Source organism: Protopterus annectens, chromosome 9.part0 (genome assembly GCF_019279795.1).
Source record: "Protopterus annectens isolate FY-2018-M chromosome 9.part0, PAN1.0, whole genome shotgun sequence".
Lineage (NCBI taxonomy): Eukaryota > Metazoa > Chordata > Ceratodontiformes > Protopteridae > Protopterus > Protopterus annectens.
Window position 1 is genome coordinate 1,764,194,539 of NC_056743.1, and position 20,561 is coordinate 1,764,215,099.

Below are 20,561 nucleotides of genomic sequence, written 5' to 3' on the forward strand. Positions count from 1 at the left end.
TCTCACTATCCAAAATATCATAGATATAACACAGGTAGGGCCCATCATGACCTAACAAGCAGTGAAGCAGTTAAAAAGAGACAAACCAAAGGTCTTGTAAAAGGATCCTTAAAACAAGGAAAGAAAAACTTCATGTTGGAAAAATGTCTGGAATACAAACTCATGATTAGCTAGTACTTACTATGGCCACTCCTTAAATGGTTTGCCTGCGGTCATAATGAGAACAGGCTTATTTTTATCGCATGGCTAACTTGGATTACATAACACATGTTTTAGCTCACACATTTAATGCACTTTATTATGACAGAGGCAGTTGATGTATTTTAGAGTTCCCCCTTTATGAAGTATTAGAGGCTTCCTAGCAGTGTGAATGAAATCATGCTTATCTTGTCTGGCTGAATTTGTAGTACTCTTACAACTTACATGATTTATTTTTTTTTTTTCAGTATCACCAAAAGTACACTTAAATTCTAAGTGGGAGACAAAGGGGCTAACTATGAGTTATTTTATCACTTCCACATTTGGTAAACTGTATCTTATTGATTGAAAAAATACTGAGCACTCTATTGTTCCTATTTTAAGCTGACAATAAAAATAAAAAATAAAAATAAAGTACACAAATAACGTAATTAGGCTAGCTACTCCCATAAACTGACAGGGGTTCCATGGACAGTAGGGCTGCATTTAATGGTACCTAAAACAGGTCACGTACTCACAAAACAGTAGAATCTTCTGCCACAAAGAATGAAACTATGACCACTGGCCTGTTTTTCTGCTTCTCTCCTTACCTGCAAGACAATCTCTTGCCTGCTGAAGTAGTTGTTTTCATCTGCAAAGATTTCTGAGAGTTGCTGGAACACAGCCAAATGCACCCTGGGCATAAAATAAGATGAAATAAAACAGCAGCTGAAGTTAATTAATGCCAGTCAGTGAGAAAATCCATTAAAAGCAGTGCAATGTATTTAATTAGCTGAACCAAGTACTGTATTCTAACATCACTAAATAAGGAGCTAGAGAAACAGAATTTTATACACAGAAGCCCCCGTAACCTGTTTAGTTGTCAGTTTAGGGAAAAGAGGAAATGTAAGTACTGTAATTAAAAGGGGAGGAAATGTAACTGTTGTAATTATTAAAAAAGGCACGCTAGCAGCCCTGCAGGAGCATTACTGGCAGCTTTGCCACAGTGTTACACAAGATGCGTAGCAGTGTCCACTGATCGGCAAAAAATTAAAGCCTATTTTTTTAGCAATTTTTTTCCTGCACCTATCAGGCAGGCCAGTTCTATATGGGCCCATTGGTGACTTAACTGTTTGCTCCATATATACCTTTCTGCTAACACCCTTATGACACAGATATGTTCTGTGTGATAGATCGGTGATGACTGTGCAGATGGTCAGTTTTTAGATTTTTTTATTCCAATTGCATGGGCTCAGTCTGTCTCTCTCGTTGATGCTCTTTGCACCCAGAACATAAAATCGCTCTTGATCTCCTAGCAGGAACAGTGGGGAAATCAAAGAATGAGCAGACCTGCTTTTGATCATGAACACTGTTCTACACAAGCATTCATTGGGTAATACATTCAGCCATCTATCATATGTAATAAGATCAGCTGTTGGGTGGCCACTAGGTCAGGATAACTTAATATGTTTGCAGATGGAAAGCGAAAAACAACTAAAATGCTATTCATTGCATTTCTTATTAAGCGGAGTGGACCGATCAGGGGAGTAAGTCTACTTGCTTTTAGCAGGAATGCCTGTTTGTGTTGGTGAAGACTTCAGAATAATGGGGTAGGATGCATGACTTACAAATCTATCCTTCCCAGTGCAAAGGCCTCAAAGTAAATATGCATGATTTCTATTTGCTCTATCCAAAATGTTCAGCTCAGGAAGCCCACATGGAATAAGCTCACCTGTTCTGCAATGACCAGGAGCTCTATCTACTTAGCATACTTCGTCAGTGTCGAACCACATGCTAATATAGACTGATCATTTCAAACTAGGACTAGCATTACACTTGTACCATGTCAGTGCCACTAGCTCATTAGCAGAATGCCCTTTGTGAACAATAAAATCCAAATGGCTTTTGCACCATGTTAGACCACTCGAGAATAAGGAATTCTGCCTAACTTGTGTATCATATCCACGGCCCTCATTCCATATTCTTTTTGTTATCTTTTCACAGAGGTGGCTAGGGGGTTCTCGATCTGATATGGGAATGTAACTGCATAATGCATCCAGCTAAATCTCTAAATATGACTGCTCATGCCCACCAGGATGCATCATTTAATTCTCTCAGGAGTCCACTGAAATGAGCATTGGGGTATATGTAAGAAGGCAACCCCCCCAACCTATGGACTGAGTTGCATACATATTTGTGAGGCTAAGTTCTCACTGTATATGTGTGTCTGCGCTGAATAGTGACTCAGTAAATTTACTGCAGTAGATCTTACTTTGATCTGTCCAACCTGAAAGTTCTCTGTTGCCATGATGCTTTGAAGATCTCAAGCTCTCACTGCCAGGATGTATGTCCACTAACTGCCTCTATACAGCATCATCACATCAGGCCCAGAGACCACTCTTGACCCCATACACTACATTTTTTTCCTGCTGCTTGTGTGGTTTAAATCTTTTTACTTGCATGCTTCACAGGAAATCTCCTGCATCTGATGCCGAAAAAGCCTAGATCTTCTGAGTGTGCCTCCATATATCAGGTCATCATCCAAGATTGCACTTCCTGGGAAAAGAGCATAAAATGTAAGGTTCTAGCAAGTGTCATAACTTTAACCTGATGCTTCAAAGAGAGATGTTTAAGGCCTAACATCACACCGGCAAGAACCAAGAGTATGAATCAACAGGAGTATCTACTAGATAATTCAAGGCAGAAGCCAGAGAGGAGGGAGGTAGTAAGTTATTAAGAGACTGAGAAAACAGGTAGCAGTCAAAGACATGGCTTACCTCTTTGGCGGCCTATTGTCCCTCATTGAAGATGAGCCTCCTATTAAACAGTGAGGGACTGAATTCACATCTATCCTAGTCTAACAGTCACAAGATCATAAGAAGATGCACCCTCCCCCTTTTGGAAACCACTTTTTGGAGCAAGTTCCATGGTTCTAGCACTTACTGTCACATGTTTCAGTACACAAGCAACTAGCTGTTTCACATGGAGCAAACATGGAATTGTTAAATACTTGCTAAAAGGTTCAGCTGTATGCCAGCAGTTCACTTTTCTGCTGTCCCCAAGGATACAGTAACACATAGGGGTACAGCAGTCTCCCAATCAATCCTATTACACTTTCATCAAGCCCAGTGTTTTAGCTCCGCATTCATTGGTCAATGCATGGCAGGACATGATCAAGTGGGTGACAGGACCATACCCCTCAACTGTCCAGATTTTCACAGAATATCCAGACTGTTGTTTCATATTTTTGGTCTGGTCCTCATAAAATCTGGTTTTCTGGCAAATCACTAAGGAATGAAGTCATAAAATAATGGCAGGTATTTGAATGTTAGACTTCATATCGTTCAGAAAATTCATGATAATGTAAAACCTGTTATTCTACCGACTTTCTAAGTTTGTAAGAACAATATTTAAAAATTGTCCCTATTTTTAGGCTTTTGTCCCTTCATCATTTGTGCCTTTATCCAGATTTCTCATGCTAACAGGTTGAGCAGTATTGACAGAGTGCAGATTAATGGCTGCCCTTGCAGTTCCCTGTGCAAGACTCTTTCACATTGATAGCTAGTGCTTCCTTTATGCCAGGTGTCAGTTGTCAGACCCCAAAAGAATGTACACTGTTCAGCTTTTGTCCCTGCAAGGAAGAGGTGCATGCCTGCCTCCCAATGGGTTAATCCCATGAGATTGCCCACCATACCTTCAGAAAATTCCTGGACAGGGGAATGAAGGACTCTTTGCTCTTTTCTTGAGGCAGATACGGTTAAACATATGAGAAATGGTACACTTTTAAGCCCTATAATGAAATTTTTATGTGAAGCAATGAAAATATATCTGTACTTGGGGTCAAACATCTGGTTGTTTAGTGGGAATCTCTGTATAAATCACAGATGCTGGGAATGGGTTTCTAGTCTCTATTAGGTCTTAAGTCAGAGTAAACTCTCCAGGGGAACAGTGTATCACGTCATGCAAATTCCCTGCACATGGGTATTAACATTTAAAGCTATGCAACCCTAATGCTACAGCCCCCTTATTTTCTAGTTAGAAAATAAAAATCTATGTATCCAGTTTAAATACATTTAGTGAGGTCACATTCATTATGCATAATGATTAAATTGGGTCCAGATGGAGAGATGATAAAATTAACAAGCAAGTGAGGGTAGTATTGCTGGAAATGAATTCATCCTCAAGTCTTGGTGAGTACGTTCATTCAGTGGACCTTGTTCCGTGAGGTTTAAATAATTTCTGTGTGGACCTACTAGTGTTCTGTGATTGTTCTGGATTTCCTGATTTATACTTTGCATGTCTATACAATTTCATGTCTTTTGCTCTTGTACTATTGTTTGTTTTACTTTAAATTTGTTGTTTTACTTGTATTCCTTTTATGTACATATTGTAAATATGTACCCCCATATTATATTACTTATCTCCACTGGAGCACCATCTGCTCATAATATACATATACTTTACTAGTCTCCACTCGTACCAACCACTTCTGCGTTAATTCAGTTTAATTTATCATTTCCTTATTACTTCCTTGTCAATACTCTTCTATTAGATGTGTTACATCTTCTAGAAATTCCTGTCCACATACCACAATCTTCTACCATCTAAGGCTAATTCACCTGTATTTTCCTTTCCCCTAACAATCACACAGCTTCAACCATCTTATTCAGCTTCAGGCCGAGCCTGTAACTGTTTTTTCTTTCATCAGTGTTATACTCCAGTAAACAAATTTAAATAAACTCTTTCCTGGCTTATTTTGCAGTTGGCCATTATCAACAACATTCATCAGTTTTGGTGGACATCTGTGAATGTATTTAAGGAGAACAGTTGTATAGATTGGCACTTTAAGCTGCTGAGCGTGTGTCTTGTTGTATGCAATAACATTACACAGATAGCAAGGAGATACTTTAGTCAAAACTTTAAAACACATGGGACCTGAGTAAAAAGGGCAAGTCTTTGACTGGGACCTTCTACTGTGGTTTTCCTGCCAGGATTGTTCCTTTGCTGCTCCTGGTGACAACAGGATCATCTGATAATGCAAACTGGTCGATATCAGCAACATTAAGTTGATTATCTACCTCCAGTTTTTGGCAGACTTTTTATGAGTGCATTTAAGGAGAATAGCTGTGCAGCATGGCACTCTACTGATTTTATTTATCCATGTGTCGTAGCACTATACATACTGAGAAGAGAAACTTCACTCTAGTCCTTGGAACAGCTAGAACCTGACTGGCTGCAGAATGTATAGCAGTGTGTTACTAGCACTATACATATTGAGAAGAGAAACTTCACTCTAGTCCTTGGAACAGCTAGAACCTAACAGGCTGCAGAATGCATAGCAGTGTGCTACTAGAAGTATAAATATTGAGAAGAGAAACTTCACTCTAGTCCTTGGAACAGCTAGAACCTGACTGGCTGCAGAATGCATAGCAGTGTGCTACTAGAAGTATAAATATTGAGAAGAGACACTTCACTCTACTCCTTGGAACAGCTAGAACCTGACTGGCTGCAGAATGCATAACAGTGTGTTAAAAGCACTATACATATTGAGAAGAGACACTTCACTCTACTCCTTGGAAAAGCTAGAACCTGACAGGCTGCAGAATGCATAGCAGTGTGTTACAAGCAGTATACATATTGAGAAGAGACACTTCACTCTAGTCCTTGGAACAGCTAGAACCTGACTGGCTGCAGAATGCATAGCAGTCTGTTACTAGCAGTATACATATTTAGAAGAGACACTTCACTGTAGTCTTTGGAGCAGCTAGAACCTGACTGGCTGAAGAATGCATAGCAGTCTGTTACTAGCAGTATACATATTGAGAAGAGAATCTTCACTCTAGTCCTTCCAACAGCTAGAAATAAGATTGGCTGCAGAATGCACAGCAGTGTGTTACTAGCAGTATACATATTGAGAAGATAAATTTCACTCCAGTCCTTGCAACAGCTAGAACCTGACTGGTTGCAGAATGCATAGCAGTCTGTTACTAGCAGTATACATATTGAGAAGAGAAACTTCACTCTAGTCCTTGGAACAACTGGAACCTGACTGGCTGCAGAATGCATAGCAGTGTATTGCTAGCAGTATACATACTGAGAAGAGAAACTTCACTCTAGTCCTTGCAAGAAATGGAACCTGACTGGCTGCAGAATATATAGCAGTCTGTTACTAGCAGTATACATATTGAGAAGAGAAACTTCACTCTAGTCCTTGCAACAGCTAGAAACTGACTGGCTGCAGATAGCATAGCAGTCTTTTACTAGCAGTATACATATTGAGAAGAGACACTTCACTCTTGTCCTTGCAACAGCTAGAACCTGACTGGCTGCAGAATGCATAGCAGTCTGTTACTAGCAGTATACATATTGAGAACAGACACTCTAGTCCTTGGAACAGCTAGAACCTGACTGGCTGCAGAATGCATAGCAGTCTGTTACTAGCAGTATACATATTGAGAAGAGACACTTCACTCTTGTCCTTGCAACAGCTAGAACCTGACTGGCTGCAGAATGCATAGCAGTCTGTTACTAGCAATATACATACTGAGAAGAGAAACTTCACTCTAGTCCTTGGAACAACTGGAACCTGACTGGCTGCAGAATGCATAGCAGTCTGTTACTGGCAGTATACATACTGAGAGGATAAACTTAACTCTTGTCCTTGCAACATCTGGGACCTAACTGGCTGCAGAATGCATAGCAGTCTGTTACTAGCAGTATACATACTGAAAAGAGGGAACTTCATTCTAGTCCTTGGAACAAATGGAACCTGACTGGCTGCAGAATACATAGCAGTCTGTTACTAGCAGTATACATGCTAAGAAGAGAAATTTAACTAATTTTATGCTGTTGCAGGTTATTTTTTTCAGTTCTATCCTCTGCTGATGCACTGAGCTGCATTAATCAAACTGCTCTGACTAACCTTAACCTGCTGAATACCCATTCATGACCACCACAATTTCTATCATTAATTAAATTGTTTGCATACTGTTGGATATCTTGCTCTGTTCTTCACGTTTGGTACATTCCTTGCCATTGCACTAACTGAATTGCACTCTCTGCATAAACATTATTGCTAAATGTCACTGTTACAACTATTTGTACTATTTGCAGGGGCTGCTGTTCTGCTAGATACCCACTTGTGACCATAACCTACGGTGAAATTCTAAAACACTGCTATCGCTAGTTCTGTTGTGGTTTTCTAACTAACGTTATACCAGAAATATCTCCATTTATACTACTGACAGTATGTACAAGTGCAATTCATTCAAATCCATGGTACTGAAGTGATTTTTTTATTCTGTGACACTTTTTTGAAGTTTTAATTTGATTCCTCAGACTTAAAACTGACACAATCATGTTGTAATTGCTTTTATAATCTCGTTTAACCTGTCCCCAACTAGTTCATACTATATAGCGGGTATATCTCCCATTTTACAGGTAAAATACTAGAACTAATAACCATTGTGTCTTGGACATTACTTTGGATGTTAGGACTTAGTTTGCTTCTCATTATTTGATGGAATAATACAGCTCACATTGCTTTGCAGAATTGTAATTTGCTACCTGAAATAATTTCTATCTCTTACACAGCAATACATACTATCCCAATAACTGTTAGATATCAAATGAACGGGATATTTTTTGTGAGATGTAACATGCTTCTCTCTTTGTAATTAATTTTGCATGTTTTTTTAAATGCAATGAAAAGCTCGCATAGGATGATTTTGCAGGCTCTATATCACGTTATCGCAAATTGAAAATGTCGAATGTGAAAATAACGAAAGTGCCGAAAACTCGAAGTTCCATTTTTCAGATCGCAGTACAGTGAAGATTATGATATTTGCCCTTTCCTCACTGTAGTGCAATCTTGGAGTTGGAATATATATTTAGCAGGGGGTGTGGGGGGCCCAGCCCCCCACAATACGGAGTTTGAGTTTCGGAATTTTCGTTCTTTTGAGCATTCGACATTTTGCTTCTTCGATAATGTGATATAGACGCGATTTTTGCAATGCATTCAAGACATCCTTCAGTATGTGACTAAATATTCTATATGAATTCGGATTCATCAAGGAATATGAGAACAATGCTTTTTTTAGCAGATAGAATGTCTGTGCTGACAACAATTTAGCACATTCAGAAGGACAATGTGCATGAAACTGTGCATCTCAGTGTCAGAATTTAACATGCACCCCATTATTTGGTAGAGTCACATCTTAGGTATTACTTTCAATGTTAGAATGTAGCATGCTTTTCATAATTCGATGGAATAATACTTCTCACATTACTATTATATGGTTTGCAGAATTTTAATTGGCTATGTGGAATAATCTGTATCTCTTACACAAAAATTCACTCGTACCAAAACTGTTAGATATTGATGAATAAAGTATTATTTTATCTCAGATGTAACATGCATCTGTCTCTTTGTAATGAATTTTGTATGGCTGTTTTCTTACTGCAATGACAACTCAAGCTCACACTGGATAATTTTGCAATGCATTCAAGACATCGTTTAGTAAGTGGCTAAATATACAATATGAAATCTACTATATCCGGGAACATGATAAAAATGCAGTCTTTTTTTAGCAGACACAATGTCTATGCTGACAACAGTTTAGCAGGTGCAGACCGACAGTATTTATGAAACAGAACAGTTTGTCTACTTACAAACATGAGACAAGCCGGAGCAAGAAAGAGCTGAGGCATCATGACTTCACTTTCATAGCAACAAGAGATGATCACAATAAGAAGTGTAGGACAGTTGTTTGTTGCTATGAGTTAGCATGACCAGCCATCTGTAATTTGTCTTATCATATAAATATTTGAAAATACATCATGGGGTAGACTGGGTTTAGGCATTTATTATACCGCACTGCATTTTCGCTTTCAGTTAAGATTGCATCATTTTGTCTTGTATAACAGCTGTGTAGTTAAAAGACTAACATGTTAAAATCTTATAAAACTGCAGCCCAATGACACAAATGCAAAGTATCCATTTGCACTTCTGATCACCCAAGTTCAGGAAAGGACTGGTGTCATCCCCAGGGCTGGGAATGGCAATAGGATGAAGCAAACAATAGCCAGCACTCCTATCCTGGGCGAGAGGGTGGAAGAACCCAATGCCTGCATTAGCTCTGGGGAAAAGGGGAAGTGACATCACTGCACTACCCATCTCCAGAGTTTGAGACACTGACCAACTACCACAAGGATGTCAACTTCTAGGCTCTGTGCTTATTACTCTCCATTCAGTTCCTCACTGTCCAGAGTCTGAACAATGAACACTGTTGACTTTGATTTCTTGGGGAGTCAGGAGCCTTACCTGGAAAAAGGTTACATCTCTGATTTCTCAGCAAGGAGTCATTGAGGAATTTGGGATGGGTGAGTGCAGAACCCAAAGAAAACAGTCCGTGTCTGTGCAAGGTTGGGAAGGGATCCAGAGGATTAAAAAAAATCTTATAAATAAAAACTATGGACTTGATCTGAATGTTTCAGAAGCTCTTTCTCACTAATGTCCACTGATCTCAGTCAATAATTACCTTCTTTTCTGCCCTCACTGGTCAGTACTGGATCACAGTCTGTTCTTACCCTTTGTGTCAAACATGCTTGCCCCTGACATTTTGAGACAGTGTTACAAATGCCTCATTTTTACTAATAGCCTATTAATGCTATCCATCATTGACAAAATCTGTGAGAGAGGCAAGTATGTATTCAAACTGGAGGTTAATCTCTCATCACATTTGTCGTTCAGTAAGCAGCACATTCACACTATACAGCATACCACCCTTATAAAACTTATGCTAAAGCTGTTAAGACACACAGACTCTACCCTTTCCAAGCAGTAAAAGAATAGGGTGATGGTAAACTCTCTTTCCAGGACAAGGATCCTTGATGTAACAGGAGAATGTATGTCTTTCAATACTAGTAAATATGACTACAGTCTGGTAGTACCTGATGTATAAGTGAATAATATTAGGCATTCTACTCAGACAGACATGGAAAAAGACATGATGGAGCTTGCTATGCATGTATCTGAGAGAGAGACATGCAGAAGGAGATGATGGAGAACCCTGCATCACCAAGAATGATGTGTCAACTCTAAGATAAAATAATTGGCTTTAGCAAATGGCTGAGGATTTGCTGTCAGTCTATGGGGATCTAGTATATATCTGCATGGGAAAAGAAGTTCAACATCTCTTCCTGTTTCATTAAGGATGGCTTGCACTTCTCTCAGTAGGGTTTCTGCGTACTGACAAAAGCTTTTGCTACCCTATAGTGCCTTACTTATACAGAGTCTATTTTCTAGACATTCTGGTGTAGTAAGTTCTAATTCAGATTATATCAAGGTGGCTCTATACAAAAAGATACCTGAGCACATGGGTCTCTTAACTATTGAGTATGTCCATATCTATATAATTACAGAGACTTGGTTTCAATGTAGTAAGACCACTGTTTGTATACCTGGGTTCACTGCCTATCTTGTCTTCAGACTCACTGTTAACTATGGGATAGTTTCAGTATTTACCAGAGACCCTATTATCTCATGGCAAATTCCCATGGTTTCTACCTAGACCTTCTACAGATCCAAATCACACTGGTTTGTAGATAAAATTGCTGTCCATCCGAAGACTATCCTCTTAGGTGAATTTAACTACCAAACCATCAATAGGCAAACCTGTATCACCAATAACAAATATGAACACCACTTTCTTAACTTTGCTAATACCAGCCATCATAAATAAATTGACAAGTCTTCCCACTAGAGACACCAATAAACTTGATATTGTCCTCACAAACATGAGTATCCCACCCTATGCCTTTCTGTCCCTATCCAGTATCTTCAAATTTAAAACTAGTAGCAAATAATACTATCTTTAGGAATTCCTCAAATGGAAACCTGTTACAACTCGTAGATGAGCTGAATAAATTACAAAACAAAATTCCACATACTAACCCAATTGTCAGAGCTGATGTCTATGCCTCGGATTTCTACTTACATCTAAACAGTTACATGACGGGGTCTGAAAGAAGAGATGATAAAATCATCAAGGAAAGGCGTATAGTATTGGTGGAATTGAATTCATCCTCAAGTCTTTGTTAGTACCGTCACATGATGAAACCTTTTTTCACAAAATCTCACCAAGATGAAAATAATATATAAACTTTATTTTATATAGCATGTGTCATAGACAGAGGTAAGTTAGAAAATACAAAGGACAGCTGGGTGCACAAGTCCTTGGATAAAAAAGTGTCCAATCCCGGTATGTGTACTAGTGCCAGGACTGGGAAAGAAATGACAGTGTAGAATCCTCAAGACACAGAAACCTTCATACAATAAGGCTCAGGGGGGAGGATGCCCCCCTGTTGTAGAAGGAACTACAAAAATCACAAAGACTGACAGGCCAAAAAAGAGCCATAAAGATGATAGAGTGGACTACAGAGGGCAAGGAAGACATTATGCATCGTTACTATTATGTAAGAAGCTCAGAATTTCCAGAGAGAAGATATACAAAAAAGACACAAAGAAATAAGAGGAAAGAAAAATACTTGCATAAGAAAAACTGTCAAATGCTTCAAATGCAGATTTGTGTTCATTAATACAGCAGAAACATTATATAAATAAAGAAACTTTGGGTTTCTTGGAAAAAGAAGGGTCAGTGGAAGTGCCAAAATATAAAGAACAAAACCTAGAGATTTTTGAAAGGTATAAAAAAGAAACATTAAGCAAAGGCAATCAAGCTAGTCAACACAAAAGAAAGCAGCTCCAAAGATATTTGAAGAGAAATACATGCAAAGGCACCCAGATATGGAAATTTTCACAATACAAATAATAAGATTAAAAAGGGTGAACACAGAGCAAAAGATTAGTAAAGCAAAAGTTATGCAAATAGAAGCTGAAGTTATGGAATGCCTGTGAAGTGATGGATTTAGCATAGAGAGTCTAATACAGGATCTGATATTGTTAATCCTCATTCATTCCCTACGCATGGGTAGCGGTTCTGAGCTCGGAACTGAACCAGTCATTTTCCAAGCTCACGTCAGCTTCAAACTCTTGAGCTAAACTCTTACCCACAACCCCCTCTCCCTGTTACCTCAGATTTCATTTGCCGCGTTGCCATCCGGTCGTGTCAAGCTACTTCCCTTGAGCTAAGTACAGTCAATTGTTGTTTAATTGCTTTACAAATTACTTTTCTGTCAGATAAGTTGATATTTTATTGTCTCTTGCCCTATCGCATCTAGCGTTCATAATTTCCTCAGGATTTTTCTGTCCTTTACTTACCCTTTTTACTGCAAGGTAATTTTCTCCTTACCATCGTTGGTAATCCATTTCCCTTTCTCTTTCATACCTTCGGGTACTCTCTTGTACCATTGTTGGTATTTTTCTATTTGTTAATATGGCAGATAAAAAAGGTAGTCCAGGGTTTAAGCAGTGTTCTGACTGTGGACACAAACTGCCTACTTCTGATGCACACTCTTTGTGTTTATTGTTTGGGAGCTTCCCATTTATCTGTTGACCCACCCTGTACTATTTGTGAGAGCTTTTCTAATAGAACTTTGTTAGAAAGGAAAAACAAGCTGATACTGAAGGGACTTCTAAAATCTCCCTTTTCAGAGGCTATTTCTGGGTCAGAGGTCTCAACCCCTCCTAAAACCCATAAGAAAATGGATGTTTCTACTAAGGCTAAATCCTTGCCTTCATCCCCGGCTGGGGACTCTCACCAACCAAAACCTAAAAAGGTTAAAATTTTGGCTCCGGAGTTCTCTCAGTCAGCCCCAGTGCTTTCGGTGCCCAGACCCTCGGCACTGAGGCCTTCTGCTCAATTAGTGATTTCGGCATCGTCCTCTCCTGCAGCCTTCTACATATCAGCACCGAGGGGCTCCTCAGTTCAGACTATTACCACTGTATCTGCACTGACTATTCAGTCAGCACAGACCTTGATTCCGTCGGCTCTGAGACCTTCCTCGGAATGAAGGTCTTTATTGTTGACTCCAGTTTTGTCAGTTCCAGCTTCGCACCAACAACCACTCTGGCACCGATCCCTGTGTCAGTGCAGACAATGACATTGGCACCGATGACTTCTTTGGTGCAGACTACAGTAGTTCAGTCTTTCTTGGCACCGTTGTCCTCGGTGTGGTCAGATGAGATGGGCACCAAGTCTGCCTCTTTTTTGGACAGGCCTGTTTCTCCCTCAGTCTCTGTAAGATCCACTAGAAGTCTTTCTGAGCATAATGTGTTGCATCTTGTGGACGAGGCATTCTTGGCCAGAGGTATTCCACCCCCCAGGAACTATCCTTCCTTGGGAGGTGATCACCCATCTCCAAAGACACCTTCTTATTCTCCTCCTTCATTGCCTTTGAAGTCCATGGATATAGTGCAGTCTTCCCCTTCTGCAATTCCCTTTATGGATCTAACTAAGGAACCACAGTTGCCTTCATGGCAGGAAAGTTTTGCTATGACCCAGGATGTCAGCTGTGACACGCATAGTTTGCTGCTCCACAGCCACCCAGGGACTCTGAGTCGGCAGGCTGAGCCACTTAGGGGAGGAGTGCCCCCTGTCCTAGACATACACTCCTCTCTGGGTGGACCAGCCTTCCAACTGATGGAGAAGGCTTTCACTGCTGCTGGTGATACCGGACTGTCTATACCTCTGCCCTCCTCTGGTACACTGATTTCACAAGTCGCATCTAGTGGACACCAGGCACAAGGGCCTCAGGATGTATTCCCTCAGGAACCCCCTTTTCTGTTGTCTTCCCCAGCTTCTCCCGCTGAGGAGGTCCACTGGAAACATTTGTGTAAGAGGAAGCACATGGACTCCACAGAGGAGTCCTTCACCGAAGACACAGATTTCAATGAGGGGGAAGGATCCCCTCGGTCACCCTCTGAGGTATCCTTTGGTGATATCCTTGAAATCCTGAAACAGAGAGGTGACTGGCAGCCCTCTAATCTGACCCCTGAGGAATCTGTGTTCCTGCAGACCTTTCGCGCCTGGCCCCCAACCACCTGGGTTACTCCATCTGCCGATTAACTTGTCAAGTTCATCGTGCAGCGTGCTTGGAAGGCCCCTGATACTGTTGAAGCTATTCCCTGGAGGCCAGATAAGATCTTGTCCCCTCCTGCTTCAGATCCCCATTGGTCCAAAGGTCTTCCTGTAGATACTTTGGTGGTGGCGGCCACAACAGAAAAGGATCTGGCAGAAGAAGAAAGCCAGACTGTCCATCCGCCTAACAGAGAGTCCCGGGCCCTGGACAGGATAGGGAAGTACACCTTTGCTTCAGCAACCTTTGCTATCAGGTCCCTGAATTATATGGCACATTTTACCAGGCTTCAAAGGGATCTGGTTTCTGAGCTCTCTGAAACCTTGGCTGGTGCAGTGTCTGATGAGGTCCGTGACAAAGCGGCCTCTCAGCTGGCCACCATTGAGTCTATATCTAACTCCTCCATGCAATTAATATCTCACACATCAGAAGGAGCAGCTACAGCAGCGGGTTCAGCCGCGGTCTTGAGACGACATGCCTGGATGCGCTTGTGCAACTTCACGGAACCTTTTGTTTTCCTTTCTTAATACCCCCATTGAACCCTTTTCATTGTTTGGTCCCAAAGTTAAAAGTACACTGGCCAGATGTGAACAAGACAGTAAGACCCTTTCTGCTGTAGGTGTCCGTTATTCTTCCCCTCAGCATGCTTTCTCCTGAAACCAATAGAATGGGAAGATATGGTTCAAGAAATCTTAGGGTCCTTTCTGTGACACACAGGACGAGTTCTCCCCCAGAGGCAGAGGGGAAAACTCACAGGGAAGACACTCCTTTCAGAGCAGAGGGGGACCGCGTAACTAGGGTTCCAGGGATTCTTTCCCTGGTCAATCCTACCAGTGCTCCTGAAGAGCGGCCCAACTCCTTTCCTCTGGAGGTGGTTGGGGGATGTTTCTCCTTGTACCCTTCTGCCTGGCTAACCATCACCACCAATTCCTAGGTACAAAGGATCATAACCAGAGGTTATCATATCCCCTTCAATTTTTGTCTCATCCCTTCAAAAAATCTTCCCGACGTTCCACCCAGTCAAAGGGAAGAAGCAGCACTAGAGATAGAAAAGCTGCTAAGAAAAAGAGTCATCCAAATAGTCCCTCCAGATCAGATAGGATCCGGATTCTACTCAAGACTATTTTTGGTGCCAAAGAAAACCGGAAACTGGAGACCAATTTTGGATCTCAGTGTATTGAACAAGTTTATGAGAGTGCAAAAATTCCGGATGGTCACTATACAGTCTATCCTCCCACTTTTGGAAAAAGATGATTGGATGTGCTCTATAGATCTTCAAGATGCGTACTACCACATAAAGGTGGACAGGCCATCAAGAAGATTTCTGCACTTCTGTGCAGAAGCCAGTCACTACCAGTTCAGAGTATTGCCGTTTGGACTCTGTACAGCCCCCAGAGTGTTCAAATGGCAGTTGTCATAGCTCACTTGCGACTTCAAGGATTCCAAGTGTTTCCATACCTAGACGATTGGCTCATTTCCACCCTCACCAGACATCTACTTAAAAAAGCCCTGGCATACTCTCTCCTTGCTGCTCAAAGGTTAGGCATAACCATAAACTGGCAGAAATCCAATCTCACCCCATCTCAGTCAACAGAATTCATAGGGATTATCTTGGACACAAAAATCTGCAGAGCTGCTATTCCAGAGCACAGAATTTTAAGAATAAAGCAACAACTAATTCCAATCCTTTCAAAGGAAAAATCCACGGCTCACTCAGTCCTACAGCTGTTGGGTTCCAAGGCAGCCTCCATCACCATTGTTCCTCTGGCCAGGTTTCACATAAGGCTTCTACAATGGCTACTGCTCACCCAATGGTATCCTTTTCAGCATCCTCTTTCAGCCATGATTCGAGTAACTCACATGTGCAAACAGGATTTAAATTGGGGGATGACACACAATCTCTCACAATGGTCTCGCCCCTTTTCCCCACAGCAACCCAAGGCCACAGTGACCACGGACACCTCCCTGATGGGGTGGGGTGGGCTATGTTAGCGACAGACAGTCCAAGGCACTTGGTCCCAACTGGAGGCCTATCTGCATATAAATGTTCTAGAGCTGAAGGCGGTGCTTCTGGTGTTGCAAGTTTTCCATCCCCTGCTGCTGTCTGGGACAATTGCGATTCAGACAACATGGCTGTGGTCTGGTACATCAAGAAGCAAGGTGGAACCAAATCTTACCCCCTTTGTCGAGAGACCATGAGGTTATGGCAATGGGCGATGGCTACCAACCGTTTTCTTCTAGCAATGCACATTCCTGGGAGTTCCAACGTGATAGCAGACAGACTCAGCAGGTGCATTCTGCAACCTCACGAGTGGTCCCTGAATCCCTTGATAGTGGCGGAGATCTCCCACTACTGGGGCCATCCTTGCTGCGACCTCTTTGCATCCCCAACCAACTACAAATGCAGCAACTACTTCGCCCTGATTCCCCTCCGGAACAGTCACCCAGGGACGCTCTAGTCCACGATTGGCCCTCATGTCTTCTCTACGCATTTCTGCCCTTTCCTCTCATTCCCCAGTTTCTGAAGAAAGCCAGGCAGTTGAAGAGCAAGGTAATCCTCATAGCACCATATTGGCCATAACAGATTTGGTTTCCATTCCTTTGGCCTCACCTACTAGATCAACCATGGATTCTCCATCCAATCCCGGAGTTGATCTAACACCCACAGAACCTGATTCATCCCAACCTGAACAGCCTGAAGATAATGGCTTGGCTACTCCAATTCCCTTGATTGCCAGGCAGAATGATCTTTCTTTACCAGTACGTGATATTCTCATTGCTTTTCATATGTCTTCCACTAGAATTACTTATCTGAGCAAGTGGAAAAGATTTACCTGCGTACTGGGATTGTGGGTAAGAGTTTAGCTCAAGAGTTTGAAGTTTACGCGAGCTTGGAAAATGGCCGGCTCGGTTCCAAACTCGGAACCGATACCCATGCGTAATGACTGAACGAGGATCAACAATACAGATGGAACGTTATGGTAAGACATAACTTCTTTTTATGTGACAGCATGATGGAACAATGAGTCCTCAAAGTAAGGAGAAACAAGTGGAGCAGGAAAGATCTGAAAAAGAAATATGGACATGAGAAAGTAAAACAGATTTAATATGGTGCAATATTTATGCAAAGGAGAAACCAAAACTAATCTATACAAAAAAGTAGCACCAAAGATATTTGAAGAGAACTACAGGCAATGTTGTAGAGTGGCAGGCCAGTGAGGTTCCCGTATAAAAGAGCAATAGATGACACAGGATGAAACTGAAGAGAATGTGGCATAGGAAGATGTTCTGGAACTTTCTATAGACCACCCACAGGAAACAGAAAACAAAGAATGTGTCAACAGTTTAGAATAAAATGGTCTAAGGGAAGAGTTGCTTGATTTAACAGAGATGATTAGACATATTAAGCTCAATGAATGAAACAGATTACAGAAAGTCAATAAGACCCAAAATGTTAGAAGTCTGATTAAATGAATGAACATGGTACTCAAGACTGTTAACAGAAATTCATGTGACATAACAGAAGTCGATAGGATATATTACTGTGCAGGTAAATTAATAAATGATAAAGTCGTACGGCAAACACACACAGCAATAAGGGAAAGGAAGGGAAGAAATCAAGTGCCCTCGTGAAAGCATCAGATAGAGAAAACTATAAAACAAGACAAGAAATGTCACTGTTAGAAGAGTATAGAAAAGGGAACAGATCAACAAAATACTTAGAAAGATAGACATGATAAAAGCAATGCACAGTATCAGAACAGACGAAGATCTACCTTACACGATTGCAAATAATAAATTAAGATATCAGCACAGGCAAAAAAAAGTTTAAAAGATATGTAGATAAATATAAAGGAAAAGTACAAAATAAGCAATTCATTGATGACCCAAAATGTTTTATAGAGAATTGGGAAACAAGGCAAAAGGAACAGAAACACCACTAAAAAAGAAGAAGAAATTAAAACAAAATTAAGAAAAGCTTCTAAATGGAAAATCCCAAGCCCAGATTCAATACCTAATGTCTGGCTAAAAGTATTAACATATTGACATGAAGATTTAGCCTTGAGTAAGAGCTACTTATATGCGCATCCTGAACAGACACTAGCCTGGGTAATAGGAAAAGTGATATTCCTCCTTAAGAGCAAATGTGCAAGCTATACTAAAAACTATAGAGCAATACCTTGCCTTTTCACGATGTATAATCTACATTCTGGAATTGATTCCAACAGAGTTTATAGTCATTTAGAAGAAAACTCAATCATGGCAATAGAACAAAAGGGTAACAAAAGAAAGTCATATGGAATAAAGGAACATTTGTTGTTAAATAAAGTCATAATGGAGAATTATAAAAAGGGAAAGAATCTCTGTATGGCATGGGCAGATTACAAAAAAGCATTTGACATCATCCCGCATTCATGGATAAAGGAGTGCTTACAGATGTATAAGATACACCCTAGACTGATCAGTTGCATTACAGTGACCATGAGAGAGTGGCAACCCACTTTACAGTTAATCCATGATAACTGACAAACTATTATCCCAGGGATAAAAATTCAAAGGGGGATATTCCAGGGTGACTCGGTCACCACTGCCATTTTGTCTTACCATTAACCCATTAAGCTGTCTAGGTCATGGTTACAGTATGACTCCTAGAAAACAACCAAGAATAAAGACTTTTCATCTTCTTTTTGTGAATGATTTGAAATTGCCATTTGGTCTTAAATGTGCAAAAGCCACATTTAAAGCAAGAAAGTTGCAGCATCAAGAAAATAACAGTTTTGCACAGGAATGTGATATAAAGGAACTTGAGCAGGAGGAGTCTATAAATATTTGGGAAATGATGAAGGATTGATAATAAAACATGAACAAATGCAAACAAAACTCATTAAGGAATATTTCAGAAGACTAAAAGTAATACTGAAAACAGCCCTGACATCTATGAAAAAAGTCTAAGCTATAAACCAATTTGCTCTTCCTGTTCTAACCTGAATAAAGTGATTCTGAAAGGCATGTGCAGTTGCTAGTTCTGCTGAGTGCTACTGATTTTGAGAGACTCCTGGCATCTACCTTCTGTTCTACTCCATACTGATAGTTTTCCTTTCGCAATCAGTGTGGCCAGGTGCTACCCACTCTATTTCGCCCTCATTCCGCTTGGCCTCACTCCTCTACCCTACTCCCAAATCTCACTCACCCACACTACTCCTACATTTCCACTTTCTTAATCTCCACTCTTTCTTCCTTGAACCAATCATATTGTCCTCCAAATTTCCCCTTACACCAATCCCCACCAAAACCAGCCACCCTGCAAAAACACTGTTCCCACCCCTTATACTCCACACATTAAGTAGCTCATACCAAACTACCACTTCAAACATACACTACTACCACACAGTTATACTCTTAACCACAATAACCTCTTTGTTAACAATACTTCCACACATAGCATCACTCCCACATCTTACTCCAAAAATAGTTTCTCCCACTGATACAGTTACATCCAACTACCAAACACACCATCACAGCTTTGGAAATATCTCACCTCAACTATTTCTATAGAATTTATCCTATTACTCAATCCCTAAACTTCTTGACTCTACATATAGTAACCCCCCCATACATCTTACTTCTACCTCCCCCAAAAAACTAAAGAATATATACTCCTTTCTAATCTCTCTATTGTCACAATGTGGTGACATCCACCCTAGCCCTGGTCCCTCTACTAATCAAGTTAATAAAACATCTCCTAAAAAAACTATACTTTATGGCCCTTAACATCAGAAGCCTAGGCAACAAAATATCCCCCTTCATTCTTGTATAGGTCAGTACAAACCTGACATACTAGTCCTTATTGAAACCTAGCTAAAGCCTAACATACGTGACTGAATTCTTACCTCTCAACTACAGCATACTCAGGTTAGACAGAACCCATAAGAGACATGGAGACATAGGATTACTCTACCCTGACAACCTTAATATGATATCATACACAAATGACACCTCTGCTTTTTCCACATTAGAGTTACTCATATTCTTCCTAAACCTTAATAAAACAAAGCAAATCTGCATAATTGTACTCTATATCCCCCAGGTCACAATACTCCCATCCTAGAAAACATTGTCTCCTGGGCCACCCAAACAATTCAACACAAAACTATAATTCTATGAGACATTAAAATAGACTGGCAAACTCTCACATCCCAACTACCTACAAATAACATCAGCTTATATGTTTTTTACAACTCGTCTCCTGCCCTGCTAGGTACAACAAACAATACACTCAATAATCTACTTTAGATTGGATCCTGCTATCATACCCATCCAGCTTTATCAGTGCTGGCATGCATCAA

General features: G+C 40.6%; 1 protein-coding gene across 1 annotated transcript in view; it reads right to left on the bottom strand.

Annotated features, from left to right (window-relative positions):
• RGL3 (ral guanine nucleotide dissociation stimulator like 3) overlaps window positions 1-20,561 on the bottom strand; it is a 958,134-nt gene that overhangs the window by 511,573 nt on the left and 426,000 nt on the right. Inside the window, exon 10 of the mRNA XM_044084617.1 lies at window positions 789-873. Coding sequence (XP_043940552.1) covers window positions 789-873 — 85 coding nt within the window. The remainder of the gene's footprint in view (window positions 1-788; window positions 874-20,561) is intronic.